Below are 20,873 nucleotides of genomic sequence, written 5' to 3'. Positions count from 1 at the left end.
CAGTCAGGTGTATCCGCCTGTCTACCTAAACTTGAGCGCTACTGTTTCAAATCTTCTCCTCCCGGTTATGGCTTCCTTACTACTACATTAAGAAACCTTCGAACTACGCGAGCAACGTTTATTTTCCACACTTCGCCCTTTTCGGGCGTTGGCCACAACACCATTTTCCGGTTCTTTCTTTAAGAGGCCCTGAAGATTCGCAGTCTGTTTCCCTGCGATGAAACACGTGTTGGCCAGTACAAGAGGAACAATAAACCGGTGTTTTATACCAAGAACTTTACTTCATTTGAATTCCTTTTTCAGCACTATATAGTACATTGACTTTGGAATTTTCGATGTGCACGTTTGACTTATGCTACTGAAACTAGAAGTCACTCAGACATTATTATTGTTTATCCAGTGCAGGGGCTTTGTTGTTTTTGTGTATTTTATGAGAGCACCCTGGTTAACCCCACCAGTGTCCTGTGTGATCTGGACAGCCTGTTTCCCTAGGGTGTTAGAATTCTTGCTGCGTGATATGGCCTGAATCTGAAGGAATTATAACTGCATTATTTGATCTGAATCTGAAGAGAACTTGGAGTGAACTATTAAGTTATGGCTTCAGTGTTTTACAGAGAGACTTTCACGGTCTTCTTTTAAATACTCTCTTTCAAGAACTGTTCTCATATCAAGCTTCTAAGTGTGTGAACAGTGACACACATGATTTGGGTTTGGACAAGAAAACACGCGTCTAATATCAGCTGTACAGAAGTGATGCATAGTGTTTGTTTATTATTTGACAACTCAGTGGATGAGCAGCGTTTTTGTCCCTGCGGGAGAGATACAAGAATGTTGGCTATTGTGAGCAAGAGTACTAAGTACAAAGGGTTATGGTACACCCAGTTAAAGAAGATTAAACGTTTTTGTAAATTTCTAATCCAACAAGATAAGTACCTGCTCATACATCAAGACAGGACAAAATTTCCGGTTATTCTGCTGAGGTATTTAAAACTTCCTTGGATTGTGAGCGCGATGTGACAATACTGTGCATTTACTGGAAAAAAGTGTTTCCTGACTTTTACTGAAGTTTATCAACGTTTCTCATGTATTTAGGTAAAGTGTTTACCTTTGGTTTGGCTTAACGTTTTCGCACACGCGACGGTCTGGAGCGAGTGGTTTCCATGGTTTCAGCCGTCACTACCTGGCGTTGTTGCCCAGAATTCCACGGTCTGGAACGTGATGACTGCACACTCGAGATGACAACTAGCGTTACGTCGCGTAACGTATGACGTCATTGGCGGCCATATTTGTTTTCTCATCGCGTTGTGAAGCAACGCTGCTGCTATCATTATCGCGTCTGGAATATAAATACGTCTTGGAGATAAAGGTACTGTTATTCTAAATTTACGAGGGAAGTACTATGGATCTACGATGACATGTCATTGCGTCATTTGTATGCAGTGTGAACATATTGGAAGGGAATACGAAGTGCTATTAAACATTTGAATCTGCTACTTCTGCGTTAAGCGACTGATTGGAAGCAAATACAGCAAGAAAATTCTTTAATGCGCTGTGCTGATTTTGGATGTCATCGTTCTCTTCGCTGGTGTACACAGCTGATGTACATTTTTATTTTGGCAGAAAGACATCGCTGCTTTTGACTACTTTTCTCATGTTCAGAGGGAGGTGGTGGATTTTTATATATGTATTATTTGGGAAAGACTGCACATCAGTTTATTGCCATGTATTGTTTCACATATGAGTTGCATGTGTGTATTTTGCATGTGTGTATTTTGCATGTGTGTACTTTGCATGTGTGTTCTGGAACTGATAGTTTCTTTGATGGTTGAGGTGTTTAGTTATACTACAGTCAGATAGTATCGTTTTAATTTTGCAAGGTGTTTAGTTATACTACAGTGAGATAGTCTCGTCCTTAATGTGGGAGCCATGTTTATGCTCAACGTATGTTGAGGTGCTCTGTAATTTCTATTCAGATTTCTGGTGTGTTAGTTATTCGATGGAGTGAGCCATTTTTATGCTCAACGTTGTTTGAGGTGCTCAGTTGTTTTATTTAAATCCGTTGTGGATTGCATGTTTGATTGCACTTACATCTAATTACATGTTCATGGGGTGTGTACATGTGTATTTTTGCAGGGCCACATTTTGTGCTCATTTATTGAGGTGCTCCATTTTTCATTGTATTTTTATGTGTTTACGGCCTGCCTCTTAGGATGAGCCATTTTCATGAGATTTCAATATTTTGAAGAGTTCTAGTTTTTTTGTTGAACCACAATGTGCTCTAACTTTGTTAGAGGTGTTCAGGTATTCGGAATTTGTGAGAGTGAAAGTTGCTCTATACTAGGATGTGTACCGCTTTAGCGCTCTATTATATTAGAGGAGTTTCATTTATTTTCAATCTGAAGAGCCGCAGGTTGCTCATTTGTGGAATAGCAAGTGTTTGCTATCTTTGATGTTTAAAGAGCCGCTGGTTGCTCTTTTGTAGAACTTCTTGTGTTCGCTATGTGATATGGATTCTGTACCATGAGGGTTACAGTATTTTCTTTTGTACTTTCACTTTTTGTTGTTTTATCTCTTTCTTTTACTTTACCATAATTTTTCCTGTGTATATGCTATATGTTCTATTATAAATTTTTCTTCTCTTTTGTTTTCTTATCTTATTTTATTTTGTCAAGGGGGGAGATGTGTTACATCCTGCTTTCATTTCTTCTTTGTACTTCCTTAGTGTTTCTCATTTCTATCTCTGCAGGCCTCTATGATGTCATCTGTGTTCCAATTGTATTTGCTTGAAAGCAGGAACAGTTACATCTGGAGGCTGAGCTGAAGTCCATCTGCTCCTGGTGGGGGTTTTCTATCATTGGAACAACCTTATTCTATTTATCTACCTGACCTGAATTTAATCTACAATAAACCTAAACTGTTACATATACTGGATTTAAGAACTTCAATTTATTACACATGGGACCTCATGGAGTAAAATTGAATTATCTAGAGTATTTTATTCCATCAACTGTATAACCTGGGCATCCTCCGAGTTCACATATGAAAATTATTTTGTCTGCTTGCAAGTCAAAACTGGTCACCAAAGACACGCTTGTGGGGGAATTGCAACTTTTTCAAAGAACACTGCCAATTGAAATCATTAATTGTTTATTCATCCTTCTACATTATGCTGCGTTTTAAACCAGCTGTAAATGAAGGTTTAGGTGGTACCTTTTTTTTGTTCACTAACAAATGTATTCCTACAGGAAAAATATGTGATCATCTGGGATGCTTACTTATTAAGTTTATCCATGATGTTATTGTGTCAGAAGATTGTCCTAAGGTAATAATTGTAAGTGACCTAAATGAAAGAAGTCTCTTATTCTGCATCCTTCTCCTTTGCTAATTTGGAAAAGTAGGACGGGTGGTTTATCCCCGAGGTACTGCTTCCCACTAAGAACAGGACAGATAGGCGTTTTTTCCTGAACTCCCTCTGAATCAATTAATTTGTGTTCTTGAATGGGCAAATCCCAATATATATGTCTGCATAATTCACTTTTCATTCCGCTAATGGACAGTCCTTGATTGATAATATGATTGTCTCCTATCAGATGAATGGGGCATGCTCGAACTTTAATGTGCAGTCATATCTTTTGAGTGATCATTGTATCTGGAGAATGAATGTGGAACTAGCACTGTAGGAGTCAAAGCTATGTAACCACTTGAGGGGCGATGTAGCGTATAGTAAAATGAATCTGCGTACCTTCTGTGCCTCTAGCTGCATAATGGTTCTAGGTTTAAAACTTTCAGGGGTCATGAATAGTACAGAGAAGATAGCATTCTGGGGTCCAATAATCCAGTATGAAATGCATTTGAAATTGATTCTTAGGGGTGATTACCATGGCAGACATACTCAAGTCCGTCCGCCATCGTCCCGGGGATTGGAACCACCCGCATATAGGGCGCCAGTCTCGTACCTCAAATTACAATGTAGGCGCCACCATGGCGGCCGCAAAAGGCAGTTTCAACATTGTGGAGGGTGCTGCTGTCTTCAGCCCCTGCCACAATGTGAAAAATGCAGGTTTTGATTTTCCCTCCATTACGTGGCAGGCACCACGCAGTGCCTGCCACATGGTGCAGGGAAATGTAGGGGGGCACCATAGGTGCCCCCCAAGTGCAAAACAAAAGTGCCCCTGCACAGGGTGGGTCCGCATCCGGCCCCCAAAGTTAATCCCTGCCAGCCTTTCCATAGCGGGGGAACCGCCATGGAAAGGCTGGCGGAAATACAGAATCCTAATATGGTGGACGGTGCCTGCTAGGCACCGCCACCATTCTAGGGATGCAGGATGGGTCTGACAGGCAATCGTAACAATTGCCTCTGTCGGACCCATGGCGGATGAGCTTTCCGCCCACCAGCACACCATTCTAATCTGGTGGATGGGTAATGGCCTTACGATGGCAGTGAACCCGCCATTATCAGCCTGCCGGTGGTGGATTCACCGCCATCGGAATCAGGCCCTTAGTTTGGGGAGGAAAGGTAAAATTCCCATGTTATCTAGAAAGGTTAATCAGCACGTAAAGGCAGTACATCAGGAATTAAACCAGCTGGTAAAGAAACAATTTGAATTCATCTCTATCCACAGACAAGGTGACATTTATAGACTTAACGTAAGAGAACTAGATTAAAGGCCCTAGTTCGGAGAAGAGAAGGAAGTTGATGAAAAATGCATTAAACTAAGAGAAACCCCGGCTTTAAAATGATCTTAGAACATTTTGGCGATTAGTAGCACAGTATTAAGATTACAGAATAAATGCACAAGCAACCCCATCTCGGTCGCTGATCGGACAAACTAGAATTTCAATCTTTATGCCAGCAATCTCAGCGCTAGAGGCCCTCTGTATCTTATAGTAGATGCAGTATTATTCGATTTATAAGGGCCCCCTACACTTCAGAAAATCATGGAGCTCAAGAGCATCTGGTGCCATGGGCCCTGAGGAAATCCCAATCATTAAACGGAATGATACACTACTTTTTTGTGTCCGTTATTTGAATGCTTTTATCTCTCAGGTAGCATCCCCCCACCCCTGTCTTAGAAAGATACTATTATTGTGCCACTATACAACAAGCATTGCCATAGCCAAAAGGTCTCGCCTTTGGGACCTTATAAGTGTTTAGTTATCCAGCACAATATCCTTGGTGCAACAACATCAAGTGTTGCATGGCTAAACACTTATAAGGTCCCAAAGGAGCAACCTATTGGCTATGCCAAATCTTGTTTTGAGCGAGTGGCTCGTGCAGGTATACCACTGTGAGGTAGAGATGCTGAGAGTGCTTTTTCTGGAGCCCCTGTGACATTGCGCCTCTTCAAAATGTATTTTGGGTCCGGTGTAATACTTCTATCCCTATTCCCCTCTTCTCACACTCAATGTATCCTTAAATGTCCCATGTACAGCCGGGTGGACGTGGTGGTGATGGACATGGTAGACATGGTGGTGGCAGTGGACGCGTATGTGTTGGTGGACATTGTGGTGGTGGACGTGGTGGTGGTGGACGTGGTGGTGGTGGACGTGGTGGTGGTGGTGGACGTGGTCGATGTGGTGGTGGACGTGGTGGTGGTGGACGTGGTGGTGGTGGAAGTGGTGGTGGGTGTAGTGGTGCTGGTGGTGGGGGTGCTGGTGGTGGTGGTGGTGGGTGTAGTGGTGCTGGTGGTGATGGTGCTGGTGGTTGATGTGGTAATAGTGGTGGACAAGGTGATGGTGGATGACGTGGTGATGGTGGTGGATGACGTGGTGATGGTGGTGGATGACGTGGTGATGGTGGTGGATGACGTGGTGATGGTGGTGGATGATGTGGTGGTGGTGATGGATGACGTGGTGATGGTGGTGGATGACGTGTTGATGGTGGTGGATGACGTGTTGATGGTGGTGGATGACGTGGTGATGGTGGTGGATGATGTGGTGATGGTGGTGGATGATGTGGTGATGGTGGTGGATGATGTGGTGGTGGATGATGTGGTGGTGGATGATGTGGTGGTGGTGGTGGACGTGGTGCGGGTGGTGGACATGGTGGTGGATGTGGTGGTGGATATGGTGGACGTGGCGGGTGTGGTGGACGTGATGGTGGGCGTGTTGGTGGAAGTGGTGGTGGTGGACGTGGTGATGCTGATGGATGTGGTGATAGTGGTGGATGTGGTGATGGTGGTGGATGTGGTGATGGTGGTGGATGTGGTGATGGTGGTGGATGTGGTGATGGTGGTGTTGGACATGGTGGTGGTGTTGGACATGATGGTGGTTGTGGTGGACGAGGTGGTGCCCCACAACAATCATTGCCATAGCCAATAGGTCTTGCCATTGGGACCGTAAAAGTGTTTAGTTATCCAGCACAATATCCTTGGTGCATCAACATCAAGTGTTGCATGGCTAAACACTTATAAGGTCCCAAAGACGCAACCTATTGGCTATGCCAAATCTTGTTTTGAGTGAGTGGCTCGTGCAGGTATACCACTGTGAGGTAGAGATGCTGCGAGTGCTTTTACAAGAGCCCCTGTGACATTGCGCCTCTTCAAAATGTATCTTGGGTCTGGTGTAATACTTCTAGCCCCTATTCCCATCTTCTCACACCCAATGCATCCTTAAATGTCCCATGTACAGCCGGGTGGATGTGGTGGAAGTGGTGTTGATGGACATGGTAGACATGGTGGTGGCAGTGGATGTAGATGTGGTGGTGGAGGTAGATGTGGTGGTGGACGTGGATGTGGTGGTGGACGTGGTGGTGGACGTGGATGTGGACGTGGATGTGGTGGTGGACGTGGTGGTGGTGGTGGACGTGGTGGTGGTGGTGGAGGAGGTAGATGTGGTGGAGGTAGATGTGGTGGTGGATGTGGTGGTGGTGGACGTGGTGGTGGTGGACGTGGTGGTGGTGGACGTGGTGGTGGTGGACGTGGTGGTGGTGGACGTGGTGATGGTGGACGTGGTGATGGTGGACATGGTGGTGCTGGCGGTGGATGTGGTGGTGGTGGTGGTGGACGTGGTGGGGGTGGTGGACGTGGTGGTGGAGGATGTGGTGGACGTGATGGGGGGTGGTGGTGGAAGTGGTGGTAGTGGACATGGTGGTGGTGGACGTGGTGGTGGTGGTGGTGGACATGGCAGTGGTTGTGGTGATGGGGCCTGATGTGGTGATGGGGGTGGATGTGGTGATGGTGGTGGACGTGGTGGACGTGGTAGACGTGGTGGACATGGTGGTGGTGGTGGACTTGGTGGTGGTGGATGTGGTGGTGGACTTGGTGGTGCCCCACTTGAACAACTTTACCCCCTTGGTGGACCCCTCTGTGTACTGCTATGGTGTTCAGAAGAGATCAATGGATGATGGAGGTAACTTCATCATGCTTGTTTGCCTCGTCTCCACTAAAATTTAGTTTTTAACTGAACTTCAGAAAAGTTTAACCAAACTTAACATAGTAACTATATTGCAACAGCCTAGTTTGTATCTGTACTTAAGTCAATCCAGTTGTGAAGATAATGAAAAATTCACTGCCTACTTTTCAGTTAATTCACCATTGAGATGTGTTGCTTTCTAAGACACTGCTGAGCATTCCTTGTTCCTCCAAGGGTGGAGTGTCTTGCTTATGTACCTCGGATATGGTCTAGCTGAAAATAACTTTGTTTTACAGAGGGGGGCAGTCTCTCCTCTCCTCTTAGCTGTCCATAAGCAAAGCCTTGCTGCACATAGGTGAATTATAAGGGGCAATGTTGTGAGTACTGAAGCAGTAAAACTAAATATTTAAATACTATTTGAGTAATGCAGAGGTCAGAAATCCATGCTCTAGTACTTGGATTGGAGGTGTGTCCACAGCACGGTGACTTGTCAAGACATTGTAAATGTCTCCAAGGAAAACAAGCCATCAAACCTGATTCTACAAGCAACTTTAGTCTTCTAGTCCCCAAGCAATATGTCTCCAAGGAAAACAATCCATCAAACCTGATTCTACAAGCAACTTTAGTCTTCTAGTCTCCAAGCAATTTGTCTTTCTAATTTAGAAGTGTGGCCACTTGCACGTTTTGGAGCACCCGTCCTCAAGTAATTCAGGTGGATCAGTGGCATTGGTCCGCAGTTCTGCGTTATCAAGTTATTGAAAAACTGCTGAACCGCCGCCGGTGAAGGCAAGCCTGCTGACATGAGTCAGATCATGACTTCATGAGTAGATTTAGTCAGTATAGCAGCGCTTTCAGGCATAGGCTGTCTGGAGGGAAGTACATGCTGGATAAAGGTTTTCAGAGGTTGACTAATTTTAAAAATTGTGACACGGTTTTTGCATCCAGAAAGATAAAAGCGCAGCGATGCGAAAAGGAAATGGCATCTATGTGCAAATGAAATATCATGTTGCCCGTGCCCATTGTGGGATTAAACATTGAACAAAAACAGAAATCATTGGGCAATTGAAAACAGTTACAAGAGGAGCACAAAAAAAAACACGGCCACTCGACCGTAAAAGTGAAAGTAACCGCAAATTGGAAACAAGATCCTCCACAACCGATGGCTGCACGCTCCCGCAAGGTGGATGCCTGGCGTGCACGAGCTGCTGAAAAGGAGCAGACCGATTCCTAAAGTTCTTTTCCTAGAGCAGCACATGCATGCTGCCTAGGTGAGACCTAGGAAGGGCCCAAAGCCCTCTCCTGCAAGCTAAAGGCAAATAGGGTTTCTAGATGCAGTGAGCAAACTGTTTGCTAAAGTACAATTATTTCACCTTCAAAAATGGGCAACTGAAAATCACATAATTCCTCCACAACGGGCTGGATGTAGGAGGAATTGTAGTAAATTAGATAGCTTAGCAGTACTATCATCAATTATAGAAAAGTAACCCCAGTCAGTGGCAAGATCGGTGTATACAGACTAACTGCTCCATGCCGTTTGATAGAGTTGATCATCAGATGCTGTGGAGAAAGCAGTCTGGTCAGGGTATGTAAACATATTTGTGGAGGCAAGTTATAGGCTAGTTATAGCTATCACCCGTCAACTTGGAGTCAAGTACTGTTAGGTGGAAATCGGGGGTTATCCCAAAAAGATCTGACGCACAATGGCCTGAAACAAGGCTGCCTATTTTCGCCTTTATTGTTTTCCTTATATATTAATGATACCCAGTCACATGTTGGTCTTCAAAGGTGTCTTGAAGCACAGGAACAGTATGCAGAGGAACATTACTTAAAAATAAACATTTCGAAAAGTAAGATCCTGACTTTCAGGAAGAAGAGCTCTAGACTGGGGAGAATATAAACTGGTTTCTGGGGCATGAAAAAATTGAGAAGTTTGAATTATATGTCTATTCAGGTAAAATCTTCTCTCATAATTGTGGTGAATACGATCATGTACAACATTGTTCGAGTAAGGTAAACGCTGCAAGCTACGCTAGTAATAGAATATACAAAATATTTTAGAGAAAAATATCCCTCTTCCTGATATTTGGGAGGTGTCAGATAGGCCGGCAAACATGGCTCAGCTTTCAAGTGGATCAAATCCTTCCTCGAGGGCCGCACCCAAGCAGTGCGTCTTGCCCCTTTCACTGCTCCAAAAATTGCCACCATGTGTGGGGTCCCACAAGGCTCATCGTTGTCTCCCCACCTGTTCAACCTGTACCTTCAGCCTTTGATTCACTCCTTACGGAATACAAAGGTAACTTTTTTTAATTAAGCGGACGACCTTCAGCTGGTCTTTACCATTGATGATGCCCCTGACTCAATCCAGGAATTCCAAGCCACTATGCTTCATATTCAGCGTAAGATGGATCTTAACCATCTTAAACTTAACCCGGGCAAGACCGAATTAGTATTGGTCGGGAAGGCCCAGACTTTCTGGGGCCCACACTATTGGCCGGCTGACGTAGGACCTCCCCCCCCCATCCTGTCCCTGTCGGTAAAAAGCCTAGGACTTAACATAAACGCTGACCTCTCACTCAGAGGCCTGGTGGGGACAGTGGTATCTACTTGCTTTTTCCAGCTATGCAAAATTAGGAAGATCGCCCACCTGGTTACCCACGTCGCCCTTATACAGGTGGTGATCGTCTTGGTAATCTCCCATCTTGATTTCTCAAACTCAATCTACCTCGGCTTGCCACTATTTCTACTTAAACGTCTCCAGATGGTGCAGAACCAAGCTGCGACTCATTTACAAACAACCAAAATGGCAATCTGCTAGACCTTTACTAGTAAAACTTCACTGGCTTCCTGTCGCACAACGGGCAGCTTTCAAGACAGGGTGCCTAATTTTTAAGGCCCTTCACTGCAGGAGTCCTACATTTATCAATTGCCTGATATCAAGACATGCTCCGTCGCGCAAAAGTGCGCTCAGCACACCTCCAGCTGCTAACCATCCCCACCTTCAAGCTCAAACACCAGGGAGGGTGCAGGTTTTCCTATCTGGGTCCCAAATTCTGTAATTCCCTAACGTTAGGGATACGGTCCTGTAACAATCTCCTGGGGTTCAGAAAAATGCTCAAGACATGGCTGTTTGAGCAGGCTCACGCGTATTCGGTTGCTGCATTGATATAGTCCAAAGCTAAGCGCCAAGAAACCTCTCGGTGTAGGTGCGCTATACAAATTTTTATTAACATAACATAACATGGATATGCGGTATTAGAGCATCTTCAATGTGACCGAAGGCCGCATTTTGCGTCAGATTTGCAATCTGAATTCCATTTCTTTATTTCTTTATTTGTGTATTTTATATGGCGCGCAGCTACCCCAACGGGGTGTCCCGGCGCTCATCCTCAGACCACTAGATCAAACCAGAAGAGGCAATTTAACAGAAGAGGAATGTTTTTAAGGATTTACGAAAAACCAATTCATCCTGAATAAGACGAAGGGAGATCGGAAGTTTGTTCCACCGAGTGGAAGCACATACTTGAAATGTCTTTCCCCCTGTGCACACTTTTTTAAATCTAGGGATGACGAATAGCAGTTTGGAATTAGAACGCAAGTGTCGAGTGCTACTGTAGGGTAGAAGGCACGATGAAAGATAGGCGGATCCGAGGCTTTTGTAGCCCGGTAAGCAAAAATCATGGCTTTTATGGACAGGAAGCCAATGTAACTTTCGCAGATAAGATGAAATTGCTCTTGGAGAGAAATGCCACTGACTGGCCGGGCTGCGCGCATTTTGGACTATCTGGAGTCTGTAGCATAAGCCTGATGATAAGCCAAGATACTGGCCATTGGCGTAATCCAAGTGAGAAGTTATCAGAGCCTGGACTATTGTTTTCCTGGTGTTACTGGGTAAGTAATTAATAAGCTTTTTTATCATTCTGATTTTTGAAAAACAAGCTGCCGAAACCTTGTGGATTTGATTATGAAAGGAGAGACACTTGTCCCATCTAACACCCAGGTTTTTGACAGAGTCCTTGGGGAGAGGAGCAGGGCTCAGATCCACAGGCCACCAGAGATTGGAATCCAACGGAGAAGCTTGATTGAAAAAGAGAACCTCAGTCTTTCCCGCATTGAGTCTCAGGAAGTTAAGTTCCATCCAGTTTGCAATGTCTCCGAGACAGTTTTTCAGGGGGTCAAATGTGTCCAGATTGGAATCATCATACGAGAAGTGAACCTGGATGTCGTCAGCGTATGATGTCATCTTAATTCCCATCTGGGATATTAACTCGGCCAGGGGGGAAAAATAGACATTAAAGATAAGTGGGCTCAATGAGGAGCCCTGCGGCACTCCCCATTTCAGTGGGCGACTGGGAGATGTGAAGGGAGGGGTATACACGTGTTGTGTATGGTTGGTCAAGAAGGAAGCGATCCAATTAAGGGCTGTGCCCTGAAGGCCTATAGCTCGAAGGCGGTTGAGCAGGATCGGGTGAGAGACGGTGTCGAATGCTGCCGAAAGATCCAGCAGCACCAACACCGCCCTCGATCCTCTGTCCAGAGTCCACCGCACGGAGTCGGCCATCTCTATCAGGGCCGACTCGGTGCTATAGCCAGACCGAAATCCATGTTGGGTATTATGAAGTAGGCCATTAGATTCGAGGAAGCTTGCGAGCTGTTGATGCGCGAGTCTTTCAAGAATCTTAGCTGGAAGTAAAGAAATGGGCCGATAGTTAGCCGGGTTCTCAGGTTCATCATTGACTTTCTTCAAGATAGGGACCAAGAGGGCATGTTTTCTTGCCTCAGGATAATTGCTGGTGCTCAAGGAGGTATTCCAGATGCTGTCAAGGTAAGGGTTAAGAAATGCTGCTAAAATTTTAAATTGTTTAGCTGTCCAAGGGTCATTGGGTGATTTTGACTTGCATTTCAGTAGTTCCTGAAGGGAACGGTCTACTGGAATTTCCTGAAAGTCTGCAAAGACAGGGAGTGAAGTCCGGGGGGCAGCTTCTGTGGAGTCATGACTATCTTTGTTAGAAAAAGAGTCATAGATTAAGGCTATTTTCTCTTCGAAGAAATCAGAGAGCTGAGTGCAGAAGTCTGAGACACCGGAGGACGGCGATTAAGAGCCTGAGGATCAGTAGAGGTTTTAACCGTATTGAAAATCTCCGTGGAAGAACCGTGAGCCTTGTTAATTCTTTCCGTTAGATAACATCTTTTATGATTTATGATCATTTTCCTGTAATCTTTAAGAGGTGCTCTGTATTTAATTTTACTTTCTGCCGAATAAGTCGGTCTCCAACGACGTTCGAAAGATTTACAGACAGACTTGCATTTTCGAAGGTCATCTGAGTACCAGGGTGCGGCAGGGGCTGAACGATGGGTTTTAATGGGGCGGAGAGGGGCAATGGACTCGATGGCTGAAATCACCCATTTGTTGAGATGATCTATACGTGAGTCCAGGTCCATAGCTCCTGGAGGGTCAACAGAGGGAAGATGTTCCAGTAGGCATTCCGGGGAGGTCTTGCTCCAATTTTTGCCATACTCCTTGGCTAATATTGTGGGTCTATCCTGGTGGGACATGAGAATAGAGGATGGAATAATGTAGTGATCAGACCATACCACTGGACTTGGGTCCCTACTGTGATGGTCAAGAGATTAGAACAGATAAGGTCCAGCGTGTGTCCAGCTCTATGTGTGGGAAGAGTGACCAATTGAATTAATCCACAATTGGCCAGAGTGGATAAGAAATTCTTGCTAGGTGAGCAGAATTCACCTTCCGCATGAAGATTAAACTCACCTAGCCGAGTGAAATTTGCGTAACGAGAGCTGGATTCAAGGATGAAATCCGAAAGGCTGGGTAAGTGCGACGGGCTGGATTTAGGAGGGCGATATACCAGTAAGCCTGAGCACGTGATAGAGGCGGTTAATTTAATACAGAAAGGGAGTGCCTCTATAGAATCAATTTGTTCATAGGGAAATGAGGAAATTGTCCAGTGGGATTTATAGATAATAGCAATCCCGCCGCCCTGTCTGCCACTCTGACGGTTAGCACATAAGATGTTGTATCCCGCGGGAATGGCTAGACTCAATGCTGGGTTGGTTTCTTCACCTAGCCATGTTTCAGGTAAAAAAAGTAAATCCCAGTCGTTGTCACTGAGAGTCTGAAAAATGTCTAGGGAGTGTTTCACTAAGGAGCGGCAGTTAATAAGGCCAGCATTAAGAGGGAGTTTCATTTGAGGGGTCTGAGATGTGGTTTGGGCGATTGGCAATGGGCATGTTTGTACAGAGATATTATTATTCCGCCGAGAGTCACAGACCGTACACGGGTGGTTGCTGACAAACAATTCAGGAGAAAATGACTGAAAATGGAGGCACCCCAAGGGTCTGAGAGACAGTAATTCCTGCTGACTGTAGATAATGTTACCATGGGGGCTGAAACCGGCAGCGTTTATGACACCGGTCGCGGAAAGGTCGCGGACGGGCGCAGACGGGCTTGCCTTAGGCGCGCCATCGGCGCGCCCGCTGCGCTCGTCGGTGCGCCCGCTGAGCGGCTGGATGGAAGTGAAAATTTGAAGCGGATGAGGGTGGGAGGGGACAGGCTGCTGCACTGCTACCAGACTAATTCCCCCAAGATGGCGGCTAGAATCGTGAATAACCCCGTAACAGCACCTAAATCGGCTGCGGGGGGCCAGAGAAGAGTAAAGCAGGCATTTACCAGCGAGCGCTGGTAAATGCAAATAAAGTGTTCAAGTAATAAAAACAATCAAAGTTAAAAGCGTCCTCTATACTTCCCGGCTTTTCGCCTCAGGATGGGTGGTCTAAGCAAAGTGTGGCGCGCTAGATAACGCGCTATTTATGAGCGACTGAGGATGGGAGGGGACAGGCTGCTGCACCGCTACCCGGGTAATTCCCCCAAAATGGCGGCTAGAATCGTGAATAACCCTGTGACAGCACCTAAATCGGCTGCGGGGGGGCAGAGAGGAGTAAAGCAGAAAAACACTCCAGCGACCGCTGGTAAATGCAAATAAAGTGTACAAGTAATAAAAACAATCAAAGTTAAAAGCGTCCTCTATACTTCCCGGCTTTTCGCCTCAGGAAGGGTGGTCTAAGCAAAGTGGCTGGCTCATGCATCCTACATCTGGAGTTTGGGCTATTATCAACTTTTGTTACAGCACTAGTAGCAGATTTGAAGTGGAGGATATGCCTGTTTGGTGGAGAAGCGGGGACAGTATGTACGGCTTTAATATATAAAATGTTCACTTTAAGAAAGAAAAAGAGCATTCTTCGTCACTTTTTAAAAGCCAGGGAATGTTTTGGCACAGATCATTTTAGGAGTTTTCCTAAGCCCAAATCCTTTTTTTAAAAGAAAAAGCTACGTAAAAAAACCTATCTTAGAAAGTAAGTTTAAACTGGGACATTTTGTTATGCCAGCATCATGAGAGAAATGTGGTTGTACAAGAAAGCGGTTTATGGGGGGAAAAAAGTTATCCTACTTAGAATATGACTCATGCGATTCCAAAACCTATGTTAATGTTGAGATTAAATTTGTTACCCCTGCAAATAGTAACAGACATCTGGGACTTTGTGCCTAAGGGAAGAGAGAATTTGTGATTGGTGTAAGTCCCTCTTTGAAATTTGCATGTTGTCACTTTTTAATATCAGTGTTTTTAATGTACGAAGTACAATCAGCGCATGAGATTCGCCAGCAGGGGCGGCCTTAGGCATGTGCAAGCTGTGCACCTGCACAGGGCCACCAAACCCCAGGGGCCACCACGCCAATATATATCCTTAATATAATAATCCTCGGAGGATAGATATATATTTGCGTGGCGGCCCCTGGCAGGGATTTGGCGGCCTCTGGCTCTGTTCCACTTCCAAACACCCTGACCCCCCCCCACCCCTTTTCACTGGCCTCCGCGCCTGCGTTCCTCCTGGTTCATGATTGGCTTCTTTTTTTCCCTACCCACTGCTGGCTGGTACCTTCCTGAGCTCCAGGGGGCTCCGCCGTACCCGGACCCCTTCTTCAGGGGCCCCCTACCTACGCTCCCTGCCCAGGGCGGCCATGAGCCTAAAGCTGCCCCTGATGCTTGTTCTCTCCTTCTCATTAAATGGCATGTGCCAAAATGTTTAACTTTTAAAAAAAGTGTTTTAAATTTGTATTGATGAACTGTCTGGAACTTCAGTAAAATGATGCATGTGGGTATATATGAATGTATGTTGTAGTTTTTATATCGTTCTTCTGTGGACCTCCCTCGGAGTTCCGAATAATAAAACAAATAATTGAATTGCTTGAGTGCACAAGCATTGGGGCAGGGAACCTGGTGGCTCGTCACAAAGTGTTGTTGGGCTAAAAGCCTTTCAACACCAGGCACAGCAATCTACCAATCGGATACATCTGAAATATTAACTGGAAAATGCCTCAGTGCAAATCAAAACGAATATTAGGGTGAGTAGATCCTATCTCAGTCTTCAAAGAAAAGAAGGTATGCAAAAATGGGCACAACTTGCTATGGCAACCAAAAAAGGGGAAAATGAGCTTGATGCCACTTGGGAAGGTATATGAGGTCCCAGTCCTACCCATTTTGCTTCTGTCCAGTGCATGTACAAAATCTCACAAAATAAATATATAAAAAGTAAACTGTAACTGACAAAGGTATTCTTAGACCAATAAAGGAACCTGCCCATCAAGTGTGTTCCTTTAAACATTCTGCGCCGCAAAAAGTTTTATTCCAGACCTAAGGTAAACTCTGGCATATACAAATCCTTGCATATGGCATACTTTAAAATAACTAACTCTGGACCAAAATCAATAGGATGATTACTTGTCTGCTTTTGGCAGGCAAACATTACAGACCACATTATTGATTAAGATGATCTATGAGAAAAAGCTAATATCTCACCTGTCTTCTGGCCAGGTGCACTGGTAGACACTCCTCGCATGCTGTTGGGAGAGAGATAACTTGTAGCATGCAGCACTACAACTTAAGTACATTTATAATAATATACACTTTAAGTTTTACAGTACCGTCAGCTTCGAGTTTGGCACTGGTCAATTCACCAACTACATATCGTGTTTAAAAGTGAAATTGTCTTATGTAATGTAAATGTAATGTAATGTTTTACTTGTAAAGCACATGGTTGCCAGCCTGCGTCCTGGCGCTGTATACCGCTGGGGAACCAGTCCTGGCTTTCCCTGTGGGACGGTCCCTACTGGGAGTCCCCAAGGTGGAGCCAGGCATCCCCGGCGTTGATGGGGCCGTTGTGGAGATTAGGCAAGCTAATGCCCAGAGTTGCCGAGTGGGACCCCTGGTTAGAGTAGGCACCGAGGCGAGAATTATCGAGTCCGCTGACCCTGGTCCACGACCCTGCTGCGTCAGGAATTGAACCCTGGTCCCGGGCTGACTTCTGCTTCTGGGTCTGCTGCCTCTAACCAGTGAGCCACACCACTCCATCTTATGCATGAAAGGTACTTCTAAGTCAATCCCTTAATATGATAAGGAGGTGTTTTTACAGTGTAGTAGTAGTTCTGATGAGCATGCATAATTTCGGTTATGTCAAACAATTTGTTTTAAACAAAGTAATTCTGCTACCAATGTCTAGGGGCATAAGTACCTTGCCTCGTTATAGTAGGATGCCCATCATCTCCTCCTAATAAAGTCTCCTTCCCTTTTAGATATGTTTTGCCAAAAAGGTGGATATTATAATTAGAGTCCACAATGCAGAGAGAAAAAATGTGGGTAGTCAGTTTTCTCTCTAAGACAATGTCTGTGCAAATCTAAATTGCTTTACTTGTTGACGTCTTGAGGTAAGTAGTATTTTTCAGACACAAAATAATCAAAAATACTAATGAAAATAATGTATTCTTCGCACCCTAGCCTTCTGACCTGAAATACTATGAGTGAAAACATTTCACCTTCTACCCCTTCTTGATTCTTCCACCAAACGAATAAATGGCTTTTGGCAGCAGGACAGCAGCATCTACTTAACTGAACGAGACTGCGATCAAAATGAAATATCACCTGGTAGTTAGTGCCATGCCAAATGAGTGAAGAGCTCATAACCTGCCATGCACACGTCAAGTCACCTGTAAAGTAATTTGCATAAAAAGATACTTAAACGCACATTATAAACTACTTTCATTACCTGAGTCGGTTTCTGGTTGGTTTAAAGCCGCAGATCCCACAAAAGGAGGAAGGGATGCGGACACTCCCTGCGACGTCTGATCCCAACCCCAAAATGGACCCACCAGCAGTTATAAGAGCTCCCTCGCCGCCAGAGGATCCACCGGGGGATTTCTTATGGTCCATGGGATTCACAGTTTGTCCAAAGATTAAATTACTGCAGTCGTAGCTGAAATGGATCAAAATAGCAACACTCGTATTGTTTCTTTATTTAGATGATGGTCCCAGTAAAAGTATTAAAGACATTGAAGAAAAAAAAATTGCTGAAAAAATTATTTTATTAAAGGTCATTTACAAATCTGTTGGCCAAGCACACCATGTGAACATTGTTATGGTTAATTGTCGCTTTTGCATCATAGGATTAATAGCCTTAGTCTCAGATACCACCATCTCAACAACTGACCATCACCGCCCTAAACTATTCAATTTCCTAATATCTAAATTATCTAAAAAATGGTCACACTGAGGGCGCTCATCAGTCATGATAACAGACAGACATATTGCCCGATGGGAATTATATCATTCACATTTAAGATTTAATATACCAATGGGAGACAATATCATTTTGCCCAAATCTTTCCAGTCAAATACCCTAAAGTATCATCTTTGCATTGAGAAATCATTATCTGAATAATACCCACAATAATAGACACCCTCGTTCCCATAAACACCCTTAACCTGCCTACATTGACACACTAGGATGTCCTTACTTGCAGACCTAAGGGATCCATCCGTTTGATACTATCACACAAATAGAGCCCTCAAACCCTGCGATTAAAAATCAAAAGTGCTCTTTGTGTTGAAACCTTTAATCGAAGAGGCCAACAGTGGCCCGATTCACAGAACTAACTTAAGACAAAATCCTAAACTTACTACCATTTTGGTATTCACAAAAGGCACTTACTCATTTTGGTATTCAAAGAAGGCACTTACTCATTCAGTATTCACAGAAGTTAGGAGTCCTAATTTTTGGACTCCTAAATGCCTTCTGTGAATACGGAAAGTCTTAAAGTTAGGATTTTTCTCAGTTTATGAGTAGTAAAGTTATCCTAACTTTAGGGCTCCTAAACTGAGAAAAATCCTAACTTTAAGACTTTCGGTTTTCACAGAAGGCATTTAGGAGTCCAAAAGTTAGGACTCCTAACTTCTGTGAATACCAAAATGAGTAAGCCGATTGGTAGTAAGTTTAAGATTTTGTCTTGTTAGTTCTGTGAATCGGGCCAGTGTCATAAAAAGTGTAGCTATCATATGAAACTTCTTGACCAGAAGATCATTTGACCCCGGCATTCTTCCCATGTTACAAATGCAAAGCAGTCATTAATGAATATCACTTTGGGGTAAAGAGATGACTTCAAAGCAGAAGATGTGGGTGAATAACAATCTTGGCAGTCAATATGGTCCATTAATGAGTTGTCAGTGTGATATTTAGGCGATGATGGCAGTAAGGAAGTCAAAGAAACAAGGCATAACAATTTTGAGGAGCACAGTAAGGTTCTTTCTTTACAGAATCTGAAAGGATCTTATAATTTGCAACGTTTGCACATTACTGATATTTAGATCAATTGACAGAAGAAGACGTTTAGTAGTCATACAATACAAAGGTTAGATTCTCAAACAGATTGTTTTTCATCCTCTTTATTCTTTAATTTCAAAGGCAAAAGAAACAGACTATATGTGCATGTTTCACTAGATAATGTGTGCGGAGGGTTTTACACTACCACTTAATGTTTACAGTGGCCCTGGGGTTGGCACCTAGCTTTCTGTTGCTCAGGCAACTGCCACACTGCACATTAGTGTCACTGTTGCAATGATGAATGTATTAGTGTACCACAAAGATGGACTGGGACGTGGCCCAAGTGATCAATGGCTGAGATTAATTCAAGCATTCCTTCCATCAGGTTTTGTATACCTCAGTGTGACACCCTAAGTGGGAAGGTTTGCCCAGATGTGGGTGCCGTGCACACTATCGCAGCAACCAAGCTATACCGGCTGATGAGACATAATAAGGGAGAACCCGTTCCTGGGTTGCTTGTGTTCCGGTTCAGGGAGAACCTGGCTTGGCAGGTCAGGCGAGACTGTTCCCATCGGAGCAGGGTCAGTATGGCTGGCTCCAAACTGAGACAGCATCAATATACTGGGATGTGGTCTGAATAATTGCCAGTGGCTGAGATGAATTCAAGCATTCCATCCATCACTTTTTTGTATACATGACTACTCTAACCTCTTCGGCACCCAGATATCTAGGATGAGTGCCACCTCTCAACTCTGCTTCCAAGAAAAGTCACGGTAACCACTACGGATTACTCATTAGACGTACCCTTTGCGAATTGCCACTAACAAAGCCACTTGCAGCATCCCAAATAAAAATCTATGGTTGTACCTCCTCTGTCCATAGCCTCATCCTATCTGTCAGTATCTCTAGGCTTCCATCTTCTCTCTAGCAAAAGCCTGACACAGTCCTAGGGTCTGTGACTGAGCGCTATTTGCTCCTTTCCACCATGGTCAGTGGCTACACAAACTTCTCATGCTAGCCAACTTGAATGTCAAGCTGGAGAATCTAGGAAACTATATTATGATAGTGACTGCTTAATCTGTTTTTTGAATTGGTTAAGGAGTTCGGATTACTATGCACCAAAGGTTCAGGGACATTTTAAGCAAGTGGACTACATTTGCCCCCAAGTTCAAAACTGCTATTTGAAGACTCTATGAAAACACATTTTCAGGAAGTGGCTATACTCAATCAGCAGATTAGTAGTAAAAACTGGAACGCAGGGTGACAAGAAGCACATAGTGCTGTTCAAAGTACATCTCAGCCACAAGCAACCCTCCTTTGAGGATCTGATTACAGTTACATGTTACCCATAGGCAATATATACAAACCAAATGCAGTTTGTTAATGATGAAGTCAACACAAGAGTGAAACATGGACAATGTGTATGCTTCTGCAAATGCAAGGGTAGGTTTCAGCACAAAAACACAGCTTTACCATGAAGTGCTTGTTCTAAAGGCAATGTTCCTAAACTTTGGAAATCTCCATGTTAGAAATGGGATCTTTGATTGGCTAAGGCTTGCGCCAAAGCCAGGCAGAGACCACCACTCTAGTGAGGGCAAGGGAGTTACACACCAAAGATAACCGGTGCTCACCCCCTTGGTAGCTTGGCACGAGCAGTCAGGCTTATCCCGGAGGCCATGTGTAAAGCATTTGCGCACTCACACAGTAACAACATCCCAGGCACACCACCAAAGGAACTCCACACAAGTTTATATACAAAAATAGCCTTTGTATTGTCATAAAACACATTAGAATACTAATAACATCATATACATCATGCCATCTGGCACTAGGTCATATTTACAAGAGATTAT

The 20,873-nt window shown here is 44.3% G+C and overlaps 1 protein-coding gene across 1 annotated transcript in view; it reads right to left on the bottom strand.

Annotated features, from left to right (window-relative positions):
* LOC147747101 (vitamin D3 hydroxylase-associated protein-like) overlaps positions 1-20,873 on the bottom strand; it is a 374,791-nt gene that overhangs the window by 168,639 nt on the left and 185,279 nt on the right. The window contains exons 5-6 of the mRNA XM_086952349.1: positions 17,470-17,676; positions 16,227-16,267 (exon numbers count right to left, since the gene is read on the bottom strand). Of these exons, the coding sequence (XP_086808475.1) occupies positions 16,227-16,267; positions 17,470-17,676 (248 nt within the window). The remainder of the gene's footprint in view (positions 1-16,226; positions 16,268-17,469; positions 17,677-20,873) is intronic.

The sequence above is a fragment of the Lissotriton vulgaris genome, chromosome 1_1 (assembly GCF_964263255.1).
Source record: "Lissotriton vulgaris chromosome 1_1, aLisVul1.2, whole genome shotgun sequence".
NCBI lineage: Eukaryota > Metazoa > Chordata > Amphibia > Caudata > Salamandridae > Lissotriton > Lissotriton vulgaris.
Note: the sequence above shows the minus strand (reverse complement) of the source record. Positions and strands in the feature narration are given on the sequence as shown.